General features: G+C 44.9%; 1 protein-coding gene across 14 annotated transcripts in view; it reads left to right on the top strand.

Moving 5' to 3' along the window:
* The window catches only part of EHMT1 (euchromatic histone lysine methyltransferase 1), a 2375011-nt gene that overhangs the window by 798412 nt on the left and 1550090 nt on the right, over positions 1-26509 (top strand). For all 14 annotated transcript variants that reach the window (XM_069609714.1, XM_069609713.1, XM_069609712.1 and 11 more), the window contains one exon: positions 14894-15045. In XM_069609714.1, the coding sequence (XP_069465815.1) occupies positions 14894-15045 (152 nt within the window). The remainder of the gene's footprint in view (positions 1-14893; positions 15046-26509) is intronic.

Genomic DNA, 26509 nt, shown 5'->3' with positions numbered 1-26509 from the left:
CTTCTAATGGAAGGTCCAATGTATTCCTGGAGTCCGGGTTGAAATTAGCAGCCCGGAGACGGGCCATCCTTCTCATGTCAGTGGCGATGCAGATGGCAAAGCCAGAGGTATCAATATGGGCCACTAAGGACTCCATGATGTCGGACGCTGGCTTCTCTTAGTCCCGCTTTGAAGAAAGCCTGGCTTTGGGATGGGAGTTCCGGGAGGAAGTCCACGATTTCCCGCCAGAGCCTTTGGTAAGCAGCTGCCAGCATGGCATCAGAGTTGGGCTTACGCTTTTTCCTATACGCCTCCAAGATCTCCTTGACTAGCAGCGCCGAGCAGGCCAGATGACGACTGAGGCTTATAATAGAGTGACGCTGCAGTGATCATTCAGGAGTGCGGCTGCGGATGAGCCGAAAGCAAGAGTGTATCCCCCTCTAGCTGCCTGTACTTGGTGTGGAGGCGCCGATTGACGGGTTGGGCCGACAGCAGCTTGAGCCACCCCTTCTTGGCCAGGGTGACAAGACAATGTCCTTCTGCATCGGGATCCCCATCTTAGAGGACTTCTGCCATGACACCCCCCCCCCCCCCCCCCCCCTGCTCTCCTCGGGCTGCTCAACCTTGGGCTGTGGCTGCAAGGCGTTTGTGGAAGGCCCTCGCCGACTATGGAGTGGTAGGGTCATCCTCCTGGTCCGGGGCCACCTGAGTGCTGGGAGGATCCAGAACTGGTGGAGGGGGTACTGGGCACCGCGAGCTGCGGTGTGAGAACCGTATCCTGTGGAACCCCCCTGTATTGCCAGTGCATGAGCCTGCAAAGGAAGCGCTGGCAGCACTGGGGCCTGACGCACTGGAGACACTGGAGGATGACTAAGGATACTGGTGGGGGTGACCTGAGGGAGCATCTCCCTGATAGCATCCCGAAAGATAGATCCATCTGGGGTGTTCGCATGAGCACCAGAAACCTTTCGAAGAACTGGTCTTTGGAGGCTCAGGAGGTGGCAGGAGATATTGACGTAGTGGCCAAGGGCTGCCGGGGCCAGGGCACACTGTCTGGGATGCAGGGGGACCTGCCCTGCGCTGCTGATGGATAAGCTGTAGGCCACGTACCTGGTTGACCACAGTCCAACCTTGTAACTCGTTCTTAGACCTGCTTTGCTAGTGGAGGTATCGGACGAGTGCCATTTTGTCTGGTGCGGCGGCCATTTTATGAAGCTGCGTGCCACGTGCCGGCGTCATGGTGCCTGGCTCACTGGAACCAGCCCCGTCCAAGACGTTTGGTTTTGGAGCATAAATAAGACCTATCCCGCACCTCAGGCCGGGACCGGGAAGGCGCAATGCCCTCAGCAGAACTGCCGGTAGTGCTGCATGAAAGTACCCCCTCGGACATGATCTGTTACTAGGGCGACCCCCCCCCCTCTGGAGTAACCCCGGTATAAGAACCCTGCAGTCCCTCAGCCCCGATACCAGAAGGATCAGGAGACCCCTCGGCCATAAGGCTAGTGGCTGGACTAGCCTCGGAACGTGCCCTGGTACTAGAGCCAGATAGGCCCCTCCCGTTGGGTGCTTCTTCGGAAAGGAGTTGCCCTTGCGGGGGTGCTATGGAGAATAGAGGCCTTGTCTTTGGCCTCGAGCGACGTTTGACAAAGTCCTTAAGGTCCTTCGGGGCGCATCGTCTGAAAGAGCTCCCTCCACCTAGTCAGTCATTTTTTCAGGGCCCGAGGCGTCATGGAATCGCACGCAGAGCAACCTTCCCTCCCAGCCTTGGAGGTAAAGGGTGTGGGGGTCTGTTGTGGGGAAGAGCCCCTTGCAGGCTGAACACCTGTTGAAGTCTGCATGCACCGGGGAGGTGCGTGGTGTTGGAGAACCAAGTATCTAGAAGAAAAAGAAAAGACAAGATAGCAAAATATCTGGGGAAAAGCGAGTGGTATTTATGGCCGAAGCCAAACCCAGGAGCGTTGCTGAAATCGCCCCGTTCCCGTCGACGTGGAAAAGGAGACTGAGGAGTGGTGTCGGTGGGCGGAGTCAAGCGAGCGCATTCTCCCAGGGGTGCACCCCCGCACGCCTCTAAATTTAAAGGGAAAGAAGATTCTTCTGCTGAAAAATGTTTTGTCTCCCATCCCTCGCTTGGGATGCCCATACAGTATGGAGGAAAGGGGATGGGACGTAAGAGTATGTAAAATTAATCAATTGATACTTGGGATTCATAGTGATCGCCTTGTCTGGATAAAAGGCCTCACCCACTCGTTATCTTCTAATGTTCTGCCCATGTTGATTTTCTAGCGGCTCCTAGAGCCAGAACCCCAGTACCTCACCAGTTCGATACCAATGTTTGCAGAACCGAGAACCTGTGTGTTTGGGGGCCTGCTTTAGTAAACAATAAAAGGGATCTGGGCTTAGGCATGGTGGTGAGCAATTGGGACCTTTGCATCATTTCACCTCCGATTCTGTTCTAAAATAGATTGTGTAAATGGCATGGGACCAGGCTCACCAAATCGCTGCATGGAAAGGCAAGCATTGCTGGTGTAAAGGTTGAGCATAACAAGGCCCACCTTTCGCAATTCTATTACAAACCCCTTATTAGTAAATGGAAGCCCCTGTATTTTATTCTAAGGTGATATCTGATCTTGTTAGGGAGAATTCTCATAAATGGTTGATTTCCCTAACCTAAAGAGTCCCCCAGCAGCTTTGCTGGATTTCTAGGATTTCTTTATTTTACCTAAGAGTGTGAGCCTTTTTCCCACTCTTACATGTGTTTTGCTGTGTGTATTGTTACTGTTTGTGTGATCTTGGGCACTGGAGCCTCACCTACTCCATGTGCACCACTTTTTGTGTGCGTTACACAGCACCTTCATTGCAGTGACACAGGGTTGTCTTTGAGACTTCCCACTGACTCCATGTTTCTGGGGCGGACTCCTGTCCCCCAGAAAAAGGTAAAGTTGCCATTAACTTTATATAGTCACTTTAAACCACAGACCTAGTACACCACATCTTACATGGAGTATTGGAAAGGGTTAACTCTTATCCCTTTTTGTCTGTGCCTCTTGGAGCCTTGTTTTGCTCCCGTAACTTTAAGACTTCGCTGGTGGCAGTGGTAACTACCCTAACTTTCCAACCACGATCATCTTATATAAACGTGGTATTGTTCCAGGCTATTATAGTAGCCTCGAACATAAACCCGCTTGAGCAAATACATTTTATTTTGGTTCCGGCTGGGTTTATTCGCCATTTCTTTTTGTTAAAGTCTTTCTCGTGTTTTTCTCTGCGCGCCAAACCGGGGATGATTCCTTTGTTCGCTGTCTTTTCACGGGCTTCTGCACAGAAGCCCTCCTTAAGGTGCCTGATATTCTAGAGGGGCAGGATGTGAGGCTGGGGGGGGGGGGGGGAGGTTTGGGGAATCTTCGGACCTCTGCCAAAGATTGCCTTAGCAACCCAAGTCGCACTCTTGTCTGGTTGGCTAAGGGCACTGGCCTTGCCAGGCCAGCCACCCTGCTGTGTGATTGATAGCCAGGCTGTATGAATGGGGGGAAAACTTCATAAAAAGCAGGTCTCTGGGACTGGAAGAGCAGAGTCGCCACTAGAATGAAAGAACCAACGAGGAACTGGAAGAAGAGGACCCCTACCACGACTGAACCGCCTGGTGAAGCCCTGCTGCAGGTCCGAATCTCCAACTCCGACGACAGAGAAGATCCTCCAGGAAACTTCTTTCCTTGATCTGGTGGGACCAGCCAGTTCGCCCAAACTACAAGCCAGAACCCCTCCTCTGGTCGAATTCGCTGTGCAGAGCTACAGTGGACCGGATAGCCAAGAAGGTCGGACCCTGCTTGGGTTTTAAGGAGCGCACCTTTTATTCATTGATTTGCTCTGCTGCTGGTTTCTTCCCTGCGTGGCGCAGGACCCTCCAGTCTTCCTACTTCGGGTCAGCCCGACAGTCGCTTCAGGAACCGTGAGCCTACAGGAACCACCGGGAACATCCGCCTCAGCTACAGCTCCCTCTCCGTTTTAAGGTACTGTGCAAATCCGATTGTCCGTTTCGGTCAGCCGCAGTGAAAGTGTTTGAAATCGTTTTCCAATCAGAGGGCTTGTCCTTCTCTTCTCTTTGAACTAACTTTTCTACCAACCAACCTCGTCCGGAATCTGTGCCACGAACTTTACCGCAAACTACCCTGAACTGTGTGATCTTGAGCAAAAGACTTTTGTCCTATTGGCTTTGGCCCTAAGCCTTTTCTATCTGATCACCTCACTCTAGTCTCTCTTGTTCTATTGCTCTGATTACTTACCTGTTTGTTTTGCCTAATTTCTTATAACTTTGTCTTTCCCTCCCTCTTAAATTGCTGGAGTGCCATTTTGCTCCCACATCATTTGTGAGCTTAACTTGTCTGGAATTTAAGGGAAGTGGTGTGGTGTATTTATGATTGTGATTTTTGACTTGCTTAGAAAGGTGGACTATTATACAACTGATAAGTAAATATATATTATTTTACTTAGAAACCTTGAGTCAGTGTTTGTCTGAACCATAATAACTGCTGCCCTTTGTGTAACTCTTGTACTGCTCACTTACGCTTGAGAAGTTTGGCTGCTCCGCTACTGCTACCACTATAACTGTAGTACAGGCTTGTACCAAAGGTGAAATTGTACTGTCACTTGTAGTCTTAATTGTGTGTAGTGTTCCCAAAGGGTACTGAATATAATTCTGCCTAACATATGTAGGGGAGGGTCATTTGTAATTAATTATACCATCTGTGGTAGGCCTAGTTGGAAACCAGAACAGTATCCAGCTCGCCTGGACAAGTCTTAAGGCGGAAAATAACTATTTACTTACCAACTGGTAACGTTCTTTCAACTGGATGTTCCTCCAACGTATTCCACATCTTTGGCATGTAATGTCCACAGCTGTGCTGCCTCAGACATTTTTTGTCAGAGGGCGTCCGGTGTCGATGGCGTTGGGTCGATGTCCCTCGAAGGCCTCCGTCGAGGGTGACGTCACCAGATGTTATAAATGGGACGCACGGCGCCCGTAGCCTCAGTTTGTGTTTTTCCCCCCCCCCCATAACGTGTGACATGCTAGTACACAATGCCTGCTTCACTGCACATAGCCTTGAGGGAACGCAAGCTGGAAGCATAGGAAATTCTTCAGAGGGGCAGGCTCGGAGGGCGATGTGGAATACGTTGGAGGAACATCCAGTCGAAAGAACGTTACCAGTTGGTAAGTAACTAGTTCTTAGAATGGATTGTGTCCTCCAACGTATTCCACATCTTTGACAGACTCCCAAAGCAGCATCAGTGAATGGAGGAGGGAGAATTTAGAATACCCAAACAGATGGCAGAATAAAGCACCACTTTAAAGGCCATATCCTGACCATGAAGTGTATTCAGGGAGTAATGCTTGACAAAAGGTGTGGATGGAAGACCATGTCGCTGCATCACAAATATTCTTAATAACTCCCCGCTGCAGGGCTGTGGATGTAGCCACATCCCTAGTGGAGTGAGCTTGGAATCCCTCAGGAGGGTCCTTGCCCGCCAATCTAACATTCAAGTAATGGTGCAGATAATCCACCTGGACAAGGTCTGTTTGGTAACAGCCTGGCCCAATCAGTGTCCAGTGTACCCCACATAAAGTTGGTTGTCCACTCTGACCCTAGACATCCTAGAAATATAAAAGCTCAAAGCTCTCAGCTCTCCTAGGGTCCAACCTATGGAGTCGCTCCTCTTCCTTTCCAGGATGAGGGGGGGGGGGGAGGATAGAAAGCAGGAAGTACCACTTTCTGGCTCAGATGAAACTCAGACACTACCTTAGGTAGAAAGTAGGGACGTACCCTCAGTACAACCCTATCCTTGTGGAACACAGTAAAGGGTGGCTTAGATGAAAGTGCGTGCAATTCACTCACTCTGTGAGCAGATGTAACTGCAACCAAGAACACAGCCTTGAAAGACAACAGTCTCAAAGGACAAGAGTGCAGAGGTTCAAACAGAGCACCCATCAGGAATTTCAAGACTAAATTCAGATCCCAAACTAGCACCTGAAAAGGGGACGGTGGGAACACATTCATGAGCCCTTTTAGAAATTGGGAAAATCAAAGGATTCTTAAAATAATAACATTCCTCAGACGAGCGCTTGAAACTAAACATTGTTTCCTCTGCACCAGTTGCAAAACTTACGCCAAAGACAACCGTAGAGAGATTTGGTCGAAATAAACACCTCCAGCGTGTCATCCAGGAGGTCCCAATCCTTAGATCGCAACCTTTCAGAAACCAAGCGTGAAGCTTGTGAAGCTCCTCGCCCTCCTTCCTCCTCGAGGGAGGGAGGGAGGGTCCTCTCTGTGGGGAAGACGGCGTGGAGGACAGATGGACATTTCTAGAAGGTCCGGATACCAAGCTCTCCTGGCCCAATCGGAGCAATGAGGATCAAGTGGGACCCAAATCTTTGCAACCTCCTTAGCACCTGAGGAATGACAGGGACCGGAGGAAACGTGTATAGAAGTGGGAATGACCAATCCACGAAAAACGCCTCCACTAAGGCTCCTCAGAGGAAATTCCCTCGAGCAAAATCTCTCGCACTTCCGTTGAACACCAGTCACGAACAGATCCACTTGAGGGGTTCCCCAAAGGGCGAAGATCTCCTGAAGGACTTCCTAAGCCAACTCCCACTTGTGGAAGACTGGGCTCTGCCTGCCCAGAGATCAGCCGCCGCATTCTCCTTTCTAGCCAGATGAACTGCATGCAGAAAGTGATAATCACTGCTGTATCGCCCAGAACCAGAGCTGCATCGAATCTCTGCACAGCACGAGTGACTCTACCCCTCCCCCCCTTTTTTGTTGAGATACTGCATTGCCACTGTGTTATCCGTCATGATCAGGACACTGTCCCCCCCGCACAGAAAGCAGAAAAGCTTTCGGGGCTAGCCTGATGGCCAGCCGCTCCAAAAGGTTTATGCAGAGTTTGGACTCAGACGGAGACCAACGACCGCTGGCTGTCAGCTCGTTGGTGTGAGCTCCCAATCCTGTGAGGGAAGCGTCTGTCACCACTGTCACCTCCGGCCACAAATGCCAAAAAGGCTCCCCTTCATCAGATTCCCTTTGCTGGCCCACCACAGAAGATCCTGCGAGACCAAGAGTGGAATCTGAATGGGATCCAACATCTTGCCTGAGAATTGTGACCACTGCATCTTGTGAGCCCATTGAAGGGATTTCATTCTCAGTCTGGCCTCTGGCTCCAGAAAAATGCAGGATACCATGAGTCTGAGCAACCTTAAGAATTTGAAAGCCGGAAGACAACGGGCATGTTGGAATTTGTTGACCATCTGTACAATGTGATGAGCTCTCACCTTGGGAGGCGAGCACTCCCCTCCCCCCCCCCCCCGTCCCCCACCCGGACGTGTCCAACACAGCCCCGATGTACCGGAGCTGCTGGGAAGGCGTCTTATGGGACTTGTTGAAATTGATGGAGAAGCCCAGCTTGTGAAGGGATCGGCTGGTGAGGCTGAGATGATCCAAAGCTTGTTCGGGAGAACACACCCAGATCAGCCAGTCCAGATAGGGGGAAGACGTGAACCCCCCGCCCCCTTCTTGAGATACGCTGCCACCACCAATATTAGCTTGGTGAAGACCCTTGGGGCGGAGGTCAATCCAAATGGCAGGACCTGAAACTGAAAGTGAGTTGCCAGCTGCAAACCTCAGGTATTTTCTGTGCTTTGGATGGATGGGCACATGGAAATAAGCATCCTGTAGGTCCGTAGACACCACCCAATCCTGAAGCCGAAGGGCCTGAAGGACCCGAGAAAGAGTGACCATCTTGAACTTGTCCTTCCTGAGGAACTTGTTCAAGCAACGTAAATCCAAGATGGGTCTCAGTCCTCAGTCTTTCTTGGGAATCAAAAAATATGGGGAATACCAGCCCTTGTTCCTCTCCGCCACAGGCACTAGTTCTATAGCGCCTTTCTCCAGCAGGGTCAAGATTTCCTGTACAAGGAGCGGATCCGGAAACTTCAAAGAGATTCCCCAGTGGACTGTCGCAAGGTCGCTTTAGGAAGGGAAGGCAGTAGCCGTGGGCTATTGTTTCCAGAACCCACGTATCCGAACTAATGGCTCGCCATTCTTCTAGATGCTGAGACAGTCTGCCCACAACCGGCGAACAATAGGACCTGGCCTCAATTGTTTTGGAGCAGCTGCAGCAGATCCTGAAGGCAAAGAGGCAGCTGCCTGAGCGGCTTTGGCACCTCTTCCCCCGTTCACCCTGGGTACTTTTGTGGTAGCCCCTTGATTAGTGGCTCCATTCGCTTTACCAAAAGAGTAGTAAGGAAAGGAACTCCCCCGCCCCCCTCCATTGCTGTCCCCTATGACAAAAAGGTGGAGATTGACGCACAGTAGCGCCCAAAGACTTGGTAGCTGCTTTTGAGGTCTGCAACCTCTCAAGGCTCTCGTCAACTTTGCTGCCAAACCAATGCGAACCATCAAAGGGCATGTTGAGAAGACGGGCTTGCACATCTGGGGCAAAATCAGACTACTGCAACCTCATGCCCTATCTGACCACTCTCCCATCATATTGACACTTGCCTGGTCTGATGCTGTGCAACCGCGGCCCCTCTGGCGTATGCCACCGGGATGCTTATCGGACACGGCCCTCTCCGAAGGCTTACACACTGAATCAGTGGAATTCTTCCTGAGGAAGGCATCATCGGTTCCCCAGGTGGCTACAATTTGGGAGTCCTATAAGGTATGGGTTAGGGGCGAGATAATTTCTAAGGCCTCTGGGATGTTGCGCGAAAATAGGAAAAAGCTTGCTGAGGTAGAATTGAATAACTTGGAAGATGGTTACGTTGGTTGTATTAAGGGTAATCTCTTGAAGTTCAAAGAACTTGCGGACCTAGAGTTCCGTTAGTTATACTGCCCTACTCAGGCTAGGAGATATGGGGAGGCAGACAGACCAGGGCGGCATCTGGCTCGTGCGGTGCGTGGGGACATGAGCTTGTATCACATTTCAGGAATTCAGGGGGTGTCGGGCGATATCCTTCGCTCCCCTGAGGCTGTAAATACAGTAATCTTCAAGTTCTATAAGTCGCTCTACTCCAACGCAGACCAGTGTTCGCCGGCAGAATTGGAGCATTACCTCGACTCGATTCAGCTTCCCAGGAGGCATGTCAGGAGTTAGATCTCCCCCTTAATAATGACGAGATTATAGAGGCCATCAAATCTCTTCCCTCTGGAAAGGCCCCTGGTCCCGTTGGCCTCAGGATTGAACTAAACAAGCAACTGAGCTTGGTTCTGGCCCCTCAACTGCTCAGTACCTGGGAGGAATCATTGCAACGCCGAACTCTTTCCCCCTTCGATTTTGGAAGCGCTGATAACGGTGCTGCTGAAACCTAACAGACCCCCTGAAAATATGGGCTGTTATCGTCCGCTATCTCTGATTAACTCAGACACTAAGGTCGTAGCTAAATTATTAGCGTCAAGGCTGCTCCCGCATATGACTGCGCTGGTCCACCCAGACCAGTCTGGTTTCATCCCCGGGTGTACAACAGCATCTAACTTGCGTAGGCTCTTTGGTTTGCTTTCAAAAATCAACCCAGACGCACAGGCCGTGGCCGCCTCATTAGATGCCGAAAAGGCGTTTGATTCTGTGTCTTGGAAATGTTTGTTCCCAGTCCTCAAGCGCATGGGCAAGTTTTTTATTCAATGTGTCAAACTACTTTACTCCTCACTGATGGCGAGGGTGGGGTCTACAATATCCTCTATATTCATACTAGCCAGGGGCACGCAACCAGGGTGCCCCTTATCCCTTCTCCTTTTTGCTCTTTCCCTTGAGCCTCTCGCTTGTATCATGCGTTCCAGACATATACACTGTGGACTTTGCATGACCGACCCTTCTCATATCTCCTTGAATGCGGATGACTCCCTATTATTTATCAGAAATCCGTCAGTCAACCTCGCCCGAAACTTGAAGTGTGTAAATTCACTATATTCTCTGGGTACCGCATAAATGAAGACACATCGGAACTATTCCCATTAAACGAGTCTACGGCTCCGCCGGCAGATCTGCTGGGCTTCAAATGGGTGCAGGATAGATTGAAATATCTGGGAATTATTGTCTCGCGACAACACCAAACATTGCTTTCTGAAAATCACTGGAAATATATTTCTACACTTGCTGATAGGCTGAATTTATGGTCCAGACTCCCTCTATCGCTATACGGTCGACTGTCTCTTCTGAAAATGGTTGTGGTCCACAAGTTACTCTACTATTTTGTTAATATACCTTTGTGGCTTGTAGGAAATATTTTGATAAACTTGGAACATTGGCAATAGGCTTTTGTTGGGGCTCGGATACAACACACATGAAATGGGAGGCTATGACTAAACCCTATGAACAAGGCGGACTACAGGTGCCTGATTTTGAACTGTATTGCGAGGTAGCCCAGGCGCACTTCGTGAGCCATTGGTATGCTCCGCACTCCCACCCTGAACACACGGGATTGGAACGATTCAGTGCTGCCCCCACTTGCTCACGCACTATTGTTCTTGCTAACAGACATCTAGATACTTGCACTTATGACCCGGTTTGCACCACTGTCAACTCCTGGGCTAGGATATTTAAAACATTGCAGTTCTCTGAGCCATATGCAGGCTCTATCCCCCTATGGAGGTGCCCTGGCCTTTCACCCACTTATGACAAAACTATCAGGGAGGATTGGGATCCTGGGGGTGAGATGACTGAGGGACCTCTTCCCAGAGGGCACTTTCGTTACCCTACCAGATTTCTGAGGGAGGCCCCGCCCGTACACTACAATACTATAGAATCAGGGCTGCAGTTAGATCAAACTGGTCATCATTTCCCATAGAACCTATTGAATGCCAGCCCTGGGAATTAGTAGTTACCACTGGTTATACTCGAGGTCTGATCTCCACACTATATAGGAATTGCCAGGACATGCGGGGGCTACCTGGCACTGCCAGGCTATGTTGGGAGAGGCACTTAGACGGCCTGCTTGATGACACTTTATGGGCATGCTGGTGCAGGCTTACTAAGGATGTCTCGTTGAATGCGAGGCACGGCCTTATTCAATTCAAATTGCGCCAGATTTGCCCCTTCGGCTTCTTCCAACTGTGCCAAATGTGGGGCCGCTGAGGCTGATGGACATCATATGTTCTGGTCCTGCCCTCCGGTTGTCCGGTTCTGGGAGGAGGTGGCTGCGATTCTAGATGACTGCACCAATGTCTCCCCGTACTGCTAGTTCTCAAATATCTATTTGCCGATATCGGGAAGGCAACAACCAAAAAGAGACAGCTATTCAATCTCGGGTGCCTGATAGCCAAGAAATGTATTCTGCTTAAATGGAAGTCTGTGGCGGCAACAGGGTTTCATTTGTGGCTGAGGGAAATGACTCATGTCTGTGAATGTGGAGAAACCTATATCTCAATGGTTGTGCAGACTTGCCGACCTAAAAACATCTCTGGACCATTTCAAGAGTATTTACGTAGTCAATTGTCTAACATTGTATAACTCGAACTGCTCTTTTTTGTTGGTGCTCATCGCATTTCATGGACATTGTTTTTTTGTTTTTTTGTTACGATGGCAAAATGACAGTGATGTTTGGATGTGCTTTGATTTATTGCACTGGATGTCCTTTACTGTTTAATAAATAAAGGTTTAAAAAAAACAGATTTTGGTTAAAATTGAGGTAAAGTAGAGGGAGACAAGGAGAGTTTAGGAGTAGGAGAGGTAGAGAAATTTGAGGGTGTCCCCGGGAAAAAAGGTATTTTTACAACGGGCAATGTAAAAGGCATGTCGATATTTTTTCTGGCAATATTTATTGCACTTTGTAATTGTAAGTCTGTTATTTCAGCCATAAAATCACAGTAAACCGTCGGGAGCGGTGCCAGTGAGGGATGCACGGTTTCTTTTACAGTGTTCTTAGGGGTGCGCCAAGGCTGTGTCCTGGCCCCCTTCTCGTCTGTAGATTAATGATCTGTATGAACATCTTGTGAGATCCTCGCCCGATGTGCCGTGGATGGGGGGCCGGTGTACGCGGACTATACTGTTTTGATGGCGTGAACCTTGAGAACTCTGCATAGGCTAATTTCTGAATGTTTCCTTTATGAACAGCTTTGATCTGATGGTGAATGCTGGGAAGTCAGCTGTTATGGCGTGCTGCTGAGGGAGGGCCACTGTGAAATTTAGGGCAATGCATTGTAAGAGTGCAGTGATCCCCAGAGTTGATAATTTCAACTATTTGAGGGTCAGGTTCTCTTCTAACTTTGGCCTGATTCCCCATGCGAGTAACCTGGCTGCCCGATATAAGCAGGCAATGGGGAGGAGTCTTCAGGTCAATGGGCATGTTCAGAGCTAAACCAATGACTTGTACAATGATAATGGGGCCTCTGTCGCTAGGTTTGGGATGGAGCTGTTGGAATACACCAATGTCGACTCCATCAAAGTAGTGGAGAATAATTTTGTTTTAAAAGAATTCTTCGCTTGCTGTCCTCGCGCTCCGACATTTGGTGCGGACCTAGAATTGGGTTGTAGATTAATTGGTGATGTGATCTCTGTGCAGCCTGCCCTTCACTGGCTTAGGCTATGGAGTAACGAGAAAGCTGCTCTTACCCACGAGCTGATAAACTTGATCATTGCTAAAGATATCTGTGGAAAGGTTCTGTGTCTGTGTCACGTTGGGAAACACATTTCGGAATTTAATCACATCTGTACCCTTCTCTCAATGTTCTCGAGGCAAAGTAAGATTGTTAACCAGTCGCTTTTACGATTATGTTGGGTTAAAGAGAGAAAGCATTGAATGTTGAAACCCAAGAACAGCAGACTAATGACCATTATTTCACCTGTAATACAGAAGTATTTATTGTGGGCTGAGTCCCTAGGGCATGTTTTGACTGTCTTGGTAGTGCAGTAGTGGCAGCATGGTCTGGGGATGTCAATCAGTCCTGCCCTCTGTGTGAAGCCCCATTTGAGATCCTTGCCCACCTGATATTTTTTTGCCCAGCGTATGGGAGAGTGAGTGTTTCTGTTATGACCTTTGCTCTGTGAATTGTGCTTTGCCCAATATCTGCCTACCTTGACCTATTTATTATGGGCTGAATCTCAACATGTGTGATGGTCTTTTAACCTATTTGAAATCAACACTTTATATTAGAAAGCGTTTGCTTAGGAGTGTCATGAGGATTTGTATGGTTGCTATACATTTTATGATGAGGTGATTGGTATGGTTTGTAAATATTTTACTCATTATTTGTATTCATGTATTTTATCTTCACTGTATTGTTTTTATGGAATGTTTTGCACAGCTCGGAAATAAACATTATGATTAGGTCTTTTTGTTGGACGATTTTCTGCTAAAGAAAACGGTTAACCCCTAAATTGCTTAAAATGCGTGTCACACACTCCCAGAAAGTGATGTACTTTTTCTGAATACGTCTACTGCTAATTGTTCTTATCACGGCAGACATATGCATGTAGTAGTAAGGGGGTTCTGATGGTAGTTGCAGCATTGATCTTCCAGGACCTCAATTTGTCTCAGTGGGGGAGACCAATGCCACAGCAATTTGGCCTTGCACCATCCTCCGTGACTCAGTGGATACCACTAACAATAGAAATGGAGCATTGAAATAATGGTGCAAATGGAAACATTCCAAGGACTAGTCCATTTTTCAATACTTCACAGCATATTTGAAATATTAACAAGACCTTCCATTTTTAAATCAACTAGATGCACTTGTATTTCAATCTTGTATGAATACCACACAAGTGATGTCTTCTATTTCTATGACTAAATATGTATTGGCAAACCCAATAGTCCATTTCAGGAATGACTGCCAAACACTCATGCGAAGGGGCCCATCACTCTGCCGTCCATCTCCTTAAGATGGATTCTTAACTTGAATATATCGCCTATGTTAATGACTGCCATGAACAAGTCTTGCCAGTATTCATATTCCAAATAGTCATCTGGTCACATGCTTCAGTCACAGTAATATAACAAAACATATTCACAAAAGTAAATGTGGTCTTTTATCATTGAAATACTTTTTCAGAATTCTTAGTTTCAATCCAATTACTGAAGAGATATTTATTAAACTTGGGAGTTCTTTCTGACTTTTTCTGGCGACCAGAAGAGTGTTCATTTAGAAAGATTATTTTTGCCACTATCTTAATGTAAATTGTAATCTGAACAAACTTGGAATGCATCAAATTGTATGGACTGTTACTACTTATTAGAAATAAATTATGAGCAATCTTAGTGACTCCTTGGGTATTCCTTTTCAAATTCTAGTACCAAAACTAGCTGCTGTCTGGGTTTTGACCTCGAACTACCCAACCATTCACTGGGAGTACAATCTCAAGATAGTGGCAGAATGCCACTAGAGGGCTGTTGGTTCTCCATTTTTATGTTGGTCCTTGCTTGTGCTTGAGAAATCTCCTTGTGGGTGGACAAGGCAGTTGTAAGGAGAGTTTGGGGTCTGTTCTAACATCTCATAACTCTTTAGAGTTATATCTTAACACTGACAGTTCTAGTAATGAGCAAATGAAACCTGACATTTTGAATATCCCTATTCATTTATTTTACCAATTAATTTTGCTATACTTTTTTTACTGTAACATTTTGCAAATAAGCATGTTACTTGTAATGAAGGGCAATCAACAAAAATCACAGGTTTCTTGTCCGTCTGCATTTTGTCCCTCTTTACAATTTCGGAGCACCTTTTTAAAGGGGGGTTGTGGTGATTTGTAATTTTTTACATGCTTTCAGGATACTTAAGACTGTATGCACGTGTATGATCATGTAAACATTATATGCACTTCAACCAATAGCAAACAAAAGACTGTTAAAAATGTAGTTTGATTGTTGTCGGACTTCTGCTTCAATACCATGGTTTTATTTCAAAGTGCTCTGGTTTGTTTTGTTCCACAGCTGTATATCGGAAGAAAAAGAGGAGAATGGGAACTTACAGCTTGGTCCCAAAAAAGAAGACCAAAGTATTAAAGCAGAGGACTGTGATAGAAATGTTTAAGAACATTAATCATTCCTCTACCAGTGCCAAGATGAACTGTGAGCCATCCAATGTAAGCAAATGTTTGTTATTTTGTTTATAGAATGGAGCCTGAGGTATAACCAAGATTTTCACAATTTTCAGAAAAGATTGCTTAATGCATTTCTAGGATGGGAGGAATTAAAACAAATGCCCAAAACACACCTCCAAAGGTAAAGAAATATATGCAGTTAGTGGCTAGATAACGTAGCTCAGTGAGTTCTGACAGAAAGCTGGATAAGAGTTGGTAAGGGAGTGTATTCAAAAGTGTTACAGTTGCTCCAAAAGAGAATTGTGAAAAGGATTGGTTGGTCCTGAACATCTGTTGTAAATCTTTTCAGAAGAGTTGAAATTGAAGAATGAGCCAATGTTTATCAAGATTCTAGTAGAAATGTATAGCACTCCATGCAACTTCATAGCCACCTGATTTGCAAGTTAGGCCCACCTTTTGAGAATGTTGCAAATGCTTCTTTAAATGACAGCTTGTGTTTTTCTTTAGTTACTGCTCCTGTTTGGTATTAAAAGTGAACCTTTGCTTTATTGATATACTTGACTTGCAGTTATTTTCAGCAGCTCTTGGGAGGGATTTGGCATTTAAAATGTCTTAATTTGAACACCTGCTTTAAGGGCATTATGTGTAGGGAAACCTTGAATGAATGCTAGCCACCGAGCAAAGGATTCCCAAAATGGGTGTTCCTCACTTTTGCTGAATGGATTTTCCTCTAGTTTTTTTTTATCCTTTTCTAAAACTTTGATATAAAAAAAAAAAGATGGTTAGTATGGGTAAGGTATATAAAGAGGTGTGTAAGGGGCAACGCCTAATAGATCCAAAATGGAACCAGGTCACTTTAATGTTGACGTAATTCTGTGGCCTCAACAAAAGGAGACTAAAATGGCTATTCTATAAGAGGACCCAGAAGCTTGTGCACAGGCCAAGTTAGGTAAAGGAGGGGAGGTGAAGCTGTAGCCACAGAATGCGACACTTTGAAAGTGACCCCAAACATCACCTAATATCTACTTTTCAGAAATATGCAGTATTTCTAGCTTTGATAGGTTCAGATTTCATTCAAGGAACAAGCCGGGAGCAAGACTTAGTTTGTGGAGAACAATATGTTGAAGGAATCCTCATTACAATGTCCGCTGTTGGCCATTTATTGTTTTGTGACCTTGTGTTAATGGTGTGGCGATCGCAACTGAAGGTTATGTTGAAGTTTACTACAACCTAATGTTTTGTCTGGAAATAAACAGAAAACAAAGTATCTATAGTCTGTTTATTGGTGTTTTTAAAGGAACAAAACACATTAATCAGCGCATTTTATAAAAAAAAGTTGGAAAGGTTTTTCAAGTCAGACCAAGCAAGGGGTGCGGTGCAGACTAAATAAAGTCCTAAATCTACCTTGCTCCATCAGTAAGTGCCTTCACAAAACCAATAAATTAATCTACACTATAACCATATCCGTAACCTACATCCACATTTAGTCCAACCACCATTTAAAGTGCAAGTAACTAAAGAGAACACCTGTAGGAGATGGGAATAAACAGCCACACAGTGGCAGGGTATGGGCACCACATCTGAGTCCAAGATCAAAATCTAATTGAGACCCCAAACATAGTATCAGCTAGGGTAATAGGTTTTACTTACAAAGTAGACTATGATCAGCTTCCTTGAAGATCTAGATCAAAGATGGTTATACCCCCTTCACCCACTTTTCCCAGCATACCTAGTGATTCCTCCTATTAGTAAGGGAGCATTCATGTGTTTCTGGCAGTTTGGGTGAGGAGAAGGTGGAACTGGTTTTGTGTCAACAGAACGTCCCAAAGATTAATAATTTCCATGGTGCTACTCAGTTGCATAGCATGTAGGATTGATGTCATCAAGATGGCCACCAATAAATCTTCAATATCTGTTAATATGAATTTTAGTTTTTTAGTCATTTGGAAGGAAATTTTAATCCTAAAACAGTGGTTCCAACAACATTCACAGACTTCAGTGATGTCTCAAAGTTCCATATTTACATTATTAAAACCACATTTGTACTTTTACAGAAAATAAATCCTACCTCTATAAAATTTCAGCAACTGTGAATTTGTTTTAAGTTGTGAAATAAGTTCCTATATTAGGACTGAACTTCAGGAAATCACTAATTGTGATCAATATTTTAGCTCCAATCCTCTTCACTGTCAGTCAGCTAAGTTTGGAATAGCGTGATAATCATTATCACAGGTTGCTTCCTCCACACTCCCACATGTCTCTACATGCTAAGTGGTTCAGAAACCATTTACAAGGTGAACTGCATCTGTTTTTCCACACACAAATATCGTAACAATTGCAGCATGGAGAAAATGGGAATTCACAGAAAACTGAGCTGTGTTCCTGTCGATGTTCAATCTTTGTCCAACGGAAAATGTTGTTCTGTGATTGTCATTTTGGTGCCAGATCAAGACCTGGTAGTTGACACTACTTTGTGGGTATGAAAATACTTCCTGTACATATTAGCTCTCCCAGCAAACATAGTCCAGAACAACCATGCAAGTTAAGTTATACTGATGGCTCTTGCAAATAAAGGTTTCCAGTTTATCCAGAACCTGTTTAAGATTTTTTATTTCGTTAAATAGTAAATTAAGGGCCAAAAAAGGTGCAATCGGTCAATCTAGTTGAAAGCTTTCTAATGTGAACTTTTACCTTTTCCTAACAAGACCTGTACAAACCAATATGTTGGTAATGAAAAGGCCTTCTCTGCACTTTATGGGAATATTTTTTTACTTGAAATTATGCGCTACTGAAGAAGGCGTTCCTTGTCTACCACTTCCTCTCCAAGACAGTCCAAACCATATGAGCTGGCCATTTTTGTATGCAATGCAACTACATTTTCTTTGCTCATTTGTCCATCCTAAAGCATTTATTGAGCTAGGTGAGCAGTTAACTCATCTTTGATATGTGGGAAATTAGCTTCTTTATAGTCAAGATAGCTATTTTTCTACTGTCGATTTAATTTTGTTGTGTGTTGGAAGGTTTCCCTGGAGCCTATTTTGCCTTAATATACTCTTGGGTTTTCTTTGTGTCAAGCACTAAGTGTAATTTTTTAAAATGTGCATTAGCATTTTCAAATAAACCTCATTACCCTTTACCCAACTCTCTCTTCCCACCCCCGGACAGAGTCAACAATGCATAATACGATTGTTGGAATTGATGACAAAAATTTCTGCTTACATAATCATTATCCTTCAGTTGTGTGGGCACCATTGTTTAAACACAGTCACAGTTCAAAAAGTCCAAAACCACTGCCCATTCTTGTTAAAATATTTCTTGTTCCCCAGCTGATCCCATATATCAAATACCACTGCAAGTATCTGGCTAATGTGTGTATTTGGAGGCCTATCTTGTCTAAATAACTACAACGTCCCTTCCAACGGACATCCAGCCACCGCCCTATCCATTTTTACCTATGGTTTCTTGCTAACCCAATAAACCATACCCCGAGTACCCGTAGCTGTGCAGCCTCGTAATATTTTTCACAATTCGGTAGGTCCACTCCCCGACCATCTCTGGGTGCCATCCGTGTTCGAAATGTCACTCTCGGGGTTTTGTTTTACCAGAGAAGTATCTTAACCTCTCTCAACACCTTCAATTAAAATACTCATCTTTTTTAAAGAGCTTGGAATTTATAAAGTACCCTTGGAAGAGTCACCATCTTAATAGTAGCTACCCTTCCTTGCCATGAAATTCGTAACAGAGACCATTTCCCCAAATCCTTTAACCTTTTGTAATTGTGGATACTTGCTATCGAACAGCTGTGAAATCCTCTTTATGTTCACCCCCAAGTATTTAATATAGCCATCTGCAATTAAAAACGGGGAATAGGAGGATAATGCCTCCTTCTGTTGTATAGATAATCGCAATTTCAAAAGCTCAGATTTCCCCATATTAACCTTAAGGCCAGCTACGCGTTCAGTGTTGGTTAGTTCCTCCAACAATGCAGGTATTGATTGTTCGGGTCTAACCATGTGAACAGGTCATCTGTGAATGCTGCAGTCTTATGCTCCTCCCCGCCAAATGAGATACCCCATATCATCCCCCTATCTCTGATTCTATGCAAAAATGCTTCCAGATATATAGCATGTAAAAGTGGCTACAACGGGCACCCCTGTCGTGTGCTCCTACCCATTTCACTATTGCAAGAAATGTGTCCGTTAATCGCCTACTGTATCTTGGGTGCCTGATAGTTTGCCCGACCCATCCATATAAACTTGTTCCCTATTCTCATCTGTTATATTGCGGAAAATAAAAAGGGCCATTCCACGCGATCAAATGCCTTTTTGGTATTTAATGACACTAAAACAGCAGGGGTCTGTTTTTATATTAACTTTTTCAATTAAATTGGTCACCCTCCTAATGCTACCTAAAGTCTACCCATTATAAACCCAGATTGGTCTGCATGTATCAATCCCGGAAGGAGCAGTTCTAATCTTGCTGCCGATATGCTTGTAAACAACTTCGCATCAGTATTCAATAAGGCAATGGGTCTATATGACCCACATTTCATCGGTGTCTTTCCCTGGTTTGCCAAAGACCACCACCTTCGCCTCCGACATAGTTGGTGTTGCAGCTCCCTTTGTCACTATTGTATTAAATAGTTCCATTAATTTTGGGACCAGCTGCCTCACATTTCTTATTAAAAACAGCCGGAAACCCATCTGGTCCCGGTACTTTGTTCATTGGCAACGCTTTTATTGCTGCCACAACCACCCCCTCTCCAATATCTCTATCTAAATCCTCCCGTTCCACCGCCGTTATTTTTGTCAAATTCATTACACCCATGTAGAGCTGTATCTCACGATAGTCAGGGTGGCTTGACGCATACAATGATTCATAGAATTGAGCAACGTTTTCCGTTATTGCCTCTGTTTCCGTTACTATCGACCCATCTCACTGCAATAATTGCTGTACCAGCTTTGCAGCCTCAATTCCCTTCAATTTTCGGGCTAGCAATTTATTCACTTTATTAGCTCGGATATAAATGTTTGTGTAGTTGTCAATAAAGCGCTCTCTGCTCTTCTAGTCTGTAATATGTTCAGCTGACTATTTAATTCCTTCCATTTTTTTGGACAGAGCCCTCATCCTGTGTTTAACTATTGCCATTTGAGTATCTCGCACTTGGGCCTCAAGATGCCCTTCTATCTTAGCCCTCTGTTTTTCCAGCTAAGTTCTGAGTGCAATAAGTTCTCCCCAAAATACTCTTCTATTTTGCCTCTTATCTCCTCTACCATATCTTTGTTGTGCAATCATTCCCTTTGGAACGTCCACAGCCCCACACACGGTTCTCTCATCTGAATCGTTAGGGGGCATGATCCGACAACGGTATCGATCCCACCTCTATTTCTTGCCTTTCCCCCATTAATTTGGCCCTTAACCATACATAATCTATTCTTGACAAAGATTGATTATATATGTGAGAAACACGTATATCCCTTTTTGTCCCCTCTTCATCCGCCATACATCTCGCATTGTCAAATTTTCAAAACTTTTCTTTAGCACCCGTGTGGGTAGTACTGTTCACTTCCTCCAGCTAACTTAAGACCTCTCGCAAGAATGTCACCTCCCTTGTATTAGGCGCATATATAGTTTCACCTTTAGCCAATGACGGCATCTTCACTCATACCATTGAAACCATGAATTGGTCTGTTTCTTGTTGCTCCTTACCCTCGTACAGGCTTTTTATTCCCATCCAAGTCACAGGCTACTTGGCTTAGACTCCTCCTCCTCCTCTGACCTTGTAGTTGCCACTACACCACCAGGGAGCTTAAATGCATACTTCGAGTCATACATGGCATGCCATTACAGAAAGGCGTTCTCCTCACTGTTCCTCCTCGCCATCTGAGGGGTTGCAACCACGCTGTCCACCTATTTCCACACTTGGGTCTCTGGCGGTGTACCCCCTTTACATCTGCACAGTCAATAGGTTAAATATCTTTCTCAGCTTGCCTCGCAGTCAATTTCTCTTACAGCAGCGTTCAACGCCCCTGGCGGGCACCCCTCTTGCACCTGGGAGTGGCCCTGCAAGCCAGCAGAGCGCTCCTTCTCTGAGGGCATGGAAGCCTCGGCTAACTCTAACCAGGGTCTATCCCTAGTTTTTCCAGCTCCCAAATGTCTCCTGTTGTCCAGCCAGCTCCCGACTCGCAGATGCATGGCCTGCTGAAGTTTCTGCCTGGAACGGAGCTAAGGACTTCACCTCCTTATCCACCGGTGGCTATTTTGGAATACCTAACCATCCACTAAGTGGATTTTATTATACACCTTTTGAATCTTTTGGGTGATTGCCTCAGCCAGATTTTTGCATGTCTGAATGTCTTTTGACTTATGCAAAGCTTGTTCCTCTGCCATGTCTCGGGAGGATAGCTCAGGGGCAACGTGCTTGCTTTGGAAGCAAGACAACATGAAGCAACACAGGTTCGATTCCCGGGTCCGCACTTAGAAACCTCTGGGTATTAAGCGTGTTATATCATATATCATTCATCAACAATTTCAACAGATATATTTTGGTAATGGCTGTTGGTGAAGGAGTTGGCGGTTTGCTGCTGCTTTGCCATGATGGGATTGACTTAGTTCTTATTTGTTGGAAAAGATGCATCGTTTCATCACTATTAATCGGTGATTATGGTACAGCAAAGAAATCGTAGAGTAATGATTTCTCACGTAAATGTAATTGACACTTTGTGTACAGCAAGTAGTTCAGGGAAATAGTGATATGTCTCCTCTTAACTCAGTCACATTTACAGCCACTTTTAATGTATCTTTGTCAGTTGAACACTGTTTGTTTTCTTGCTAGAGTCCCACCAATCCATGGTGATATGATCTCATCAATTTATGGTGCTTGTTTCAGAGACTAGTCTCTGTTTTGAACTTGTACAATCTAATGCCAAGTCTATGAAGCTAACCAACATCTTTCATAATACTGCAATTGAAAACTGACTTTATTTCAATGTTGACCCATTCAGGTCCATCATATAAATAAGGATTTTTGATTCATTTAAGTTAAATGAGCAATGTTTTTTTTTTTTTTTAAATATATCCTCTGTTTACGACTTCTTTAGAGTTGTAATTATTTTTCTGTGATGAGGCTTGTTCTCGTATCCCTGTCATGTTGTCTGTTCAGGTTAAGTTCTTGGCTATTAATAAATTGCGAGCTAGTCCCCTTGGGTGGTGGTATGCCTACTAAACCTACAATACCTCTCAAAGCTCTATTTTGTTGTGCTTTATTGGCTCCTTGAAGGCAGAATGGGGTAATAGTTTTCCACACACGTTTACTTTTTCATACTCCTTTCATATACCAAGTACTGACTTTCAAAACACAAATTCCTGTAAAATAGTATGCCATCTTCCTAGACTAATTCTGAAAGTTTACTGAAAAGAAATACCCAGTGATTGCGTCCACCCACTGCTGAAATGTTTGTGTTAGAGTTGCATCATTTAACATCTTTTAATTGCATCATACATTCCTCCATTGCCATGTAGTCTGGAATTATTTTAAATGTTGGATAAGACTATCCTTGAACATTGTCAAACTCATTCAATTTTTTCAGACCTTTATATTGCTCCACGGTTGCTATTAGGTCTTAGCTATTGATAAACTTGGTGTGTAGTTCTAGTTCCTTATTAAGAATTTCTGCACATTGATGCTTATAGAAGAATTCTTCCAAGTAGCAGTCATAAAGTGCAATACGTGCATTTATGTGCTTCTTTGGCACATCAGATGTTTGCCTGTATTTTCTTGTGTAGTGCTCTAACTTTACCAGATATACTTTATTTCGGGAATACCGAGGCTGTGAATTAGAAAGCAACTAGCACAAAGTAATGTCCTACCTATGTGCAGTAAACTGGGTTGCAAGAAAAATTTGTTAGAGCACAGGATGGTAGAGACCCCAATATAATTTGTCAACACATGTTGAATCTGTTCTACAAAAATGCTTGGCTACGTTTTCAGATATGTCAAGGTCAACTGAATTGAAAGATCATTTGGGGTAGGTAGTACGCTTGTCGGTGCACATATTGGAGTTTGCACTATTGCATTGAGAATAGTCCAGGTTGGATTCTCAGAATAAGAACTTGTTTTCCCATGTTAATGATCTGTAACCATTGTATCCTCCCTGCTTACAGATTGTGTGCTCAATATTCAAAGTAGTACAATTTAGTTTACTTCCAGTTGTGACAGAAACAATGCCAAAACTATGCGAAAGAATTTCAAATACTTATGTCTACCTTAAACCTCCTATTTGTTGGTTTTAGAAGGTTTGGTTCATTGTAGAAGATGGTCTGTAGTGTGGCAAGGGTGTTTACATAGTGATATATTAAGCCTGCTCATTTCGTACAATGTAATGGAATGTGATTAGTCTGTCATTTTCTCGATAAAAACTTATCTAAGTTGCATAAAAGGCTTTCCATTCGCTCAGGTGTGTACCCAAGGCAATCAAAATGATTTAGAGCACAGTACATAGATCTCCCTTTCACAATGTCTAGTCGTAAATATGTTCCATGCGATATTGAACTTCATTATCTAAAGCGGTCTTAAGCTGAAGAACTCTTATCTAGTCTGTCAAACTCAACCTACGCATAAATTGCAACTATAGTTTGCTGCAAGTTTAATAATGTATTGTTAGACCAATAGCAACTTAAAGTGCAAGTTCATGTTTCCTAACTTAACTGCAATTAATGCATTGTATGGGACCAGCCTTTCTGTTTGCCACTCATACAGTGTGGGACAAATCAACAGCCTTTTTTTTACAAATGTCTGGTCAACCTCCAAGTTTTCAAACATCCTTCCCCCACTTGAACACAATTTCTGGCACATTCATTGTACTTTCAGGAGGTTTTCCTGAACTTCGCATTATATTGTGAACATTTTTCGCATAACATTCTTTGAGGTATTATATTATATGGGAGGGGAACGCAGTCTTCTCTGCGTTTTGTCCTCGCTTTGCTTCTGGCTCCTGTTTCCAGTCTGTCTACTGTGCCAATTGCTTGTGGGAGGACCCACAAATACTCTCCAAGGCCACGGAGCCGAACGCTGAGGGGAACACAGTCTTCAGCAGTGCTCGGCTGGTCTGAAGGCCGAAATGGTTTCAGAAGTGTTTGAATCAACCACCTCACCGACGGGAGTGCCAGCAGATGACGAAATAAGATACCTACGCAGTGCGTGTCTCCACCGGGATACAATTCCCTCCCGACCTGCAAGTAAAGGTTGCTTGGTATCGGCACCCGCATCACTCCCTGCCACCGCCAGCCTTCACGACGCCCCGAAGCACAGGCAGTTCCAATTATTTCAGGCACCTCTCAACCTTTGAAAGATACATTACTCATCACGGAACTCTGAGTCAAACATTACGACTCCATCTCGAGAACCTACGTCTACTCTGGACGCTGTGAATGACCCGAGAGTTCATCTGACTCTGAGCCAGTCACCTGTACCGACTTGGGCGTCCTTACCGCCTCCCGCCTCTGATGAGCATGAGGACCGAGCAGCCTCCGGTGAATGTCAGATGACGCCCCCCCCCCCCCCCCCCCCTCAGATGAACGGGCGGTGGAGAGTTCGCTTTTGAGCGGTTGGGCTAGCCTGGAGGAGAGGACCGGGAACTCGGCAGCCACGCTTCCATTGGGGGCAGTCGGTGGTGAGACGGGAGTCGCTCCACCTTGGGAAGAGAACACAGCAGATCGCGTTGCCTATGGCCCCGCCAGCTGTGTGGTGGAAAATCTGCCAAGTAACCGGAATGGGGAATCGGCTGCAATCTTGGTCGCAGTTGAGGTGCACACTGAGCAAAGCTGCCCTACTGGCCGGAGCCTGCCAAGTGAGATGGGTCACCTGTACCCTGCCGATGCAGTGGTACCTGTGAAACCAGACTCCCAAGGTGCAGATATGATTTAAACCCCAACTTTGAAATTGTCAGGTTACCATCTTGACGAGAAGATTCAATCGAGTGAAACAAGCGCATCGCCGCAAGTAAGGAAAACAAAAAAAAGAAATGACACCAAATAACCTGCCAAAAGTGTTGCGAAATCGACAATCGCTAAATCCAACAAAACTTGTTGACGCTGTGAAAACAAGTCAACACGGTAGGAGGAAAACACGTTGAGATTATACGGCCACAAAAAGAACCTGAGCACTCTAGTAAAGAATCTCTCGCCAAAACAGTCCTTTCTACTAGCCTGAAGGACTTTTTTAAAAGACAAGGAAAGCGGAAACACAACAGTCTTGAACTATTGGACGCAGCAATTCTCGAGGCCGTGCAGGATTCGCCTCCATCTTTAAAACTCTGCAAACTTGGCCAAGATCCTGAGAAGAATACACTGTTGACCCCATATGAGCAAGATCTTCTGCCCTCATTCCCTGACCGAGTAGTAACTCCACCAACCTCGATCTGCAACTAGTTTGAACGAGGAACATAAAAATCCACCATCTCTGTCCAATAGAATGAGTCGTTCAATCCAGTTGAAAATATTCCATCTGATAACCGGGGTCAAAGTCCACCTTTCTGTACAGACAGTCCAAACCCTTTCCATTCTATTAAACCTATGCAAATGGATCCTGAGAAAGCACCACTTTCTCAGAATTTGGTAAACTTAACTCGTACCACAGATCCCATTTACCTAGACCCAAGGCCATGGCAGCCGCTTGGTGATAAAGTGCAAGACCCTTCTCATTTAACCCAACAAAAAGATCATGAATCCAGAAGGCTTTCTCAGCCCCAATCTCTTCGAAAATAATTAAATATTCCCTCAATGAGAGTAGGAGCAGATAATCCTTTTCTCAGCCCTCCAGCGAGAGGTCGCAGACTTGGCAAACTGCCATCTGCTTTTCCCAAAGAAACCCCTTCGAAGAAACCAGACCTGCTGACTATTATGTCTGCAGTCCCCATCGTGCTGACGCCTTTTGGGAAACTATACGAGGCAATAAAGACCACACCACTGCAATGATGCATACAAAATTATTTTTTTTGGAAGGATATGTAACAGCTATGCAGCAAAACATCAACGCACAATTAAACTGCTCAAAAAGAAATCACTCTGAAGGAGTAAATTATGAACCTTCAAACCCACCGTATGTTAGCCACTTGGCCAATACAAACCACGCAACAACTCAAAGGGTTCCAGGAAACCAGCTTGAAAAAGCACTTGACATTCAGAACTATTGTAACGCCCAGAACATGGACTTCCAATTTGTATTTATTTTATTTGTAGCGGGCACCAGGCCCAGAGGCATCTGGGCGCGAAAACTTAATAGGCAAAGTTACAGAACTGAACAACATATACAAAATATACAACATAGCGTAAATTACAGTATAGTACAAGAAATTGTATATGTAAGGTATATTATAATAGACATAATTAGAGGTAAGTAAAACCATAGTGTTACATAGCCAATCATATTGGGCAGTTTGTCATAGGAACATACATTAAGCGAGACGAAGTTAGTGGAGGCAGATAACTCGAAGTGAATGCTACAAGC

The sequence above is a fragment of the Ambystoma mexicanum genome, chromosome 8 (genome assembly GCF_040938575.1).
Source record: "Ambystoma mexicanum isolate Mex_15411 chromosome 8, UKY_AmexF1_1, whole genome shotgun sequence".
NCBI lineage: Eukaryota > Metazoa > Chordata > Amphibia > Caudata > Ambystomatidae > Ambystoma > Ambystoma mexicanum.
This window is presented reverse-complemented; position numbering and strand designations above follow the sequence as displayed.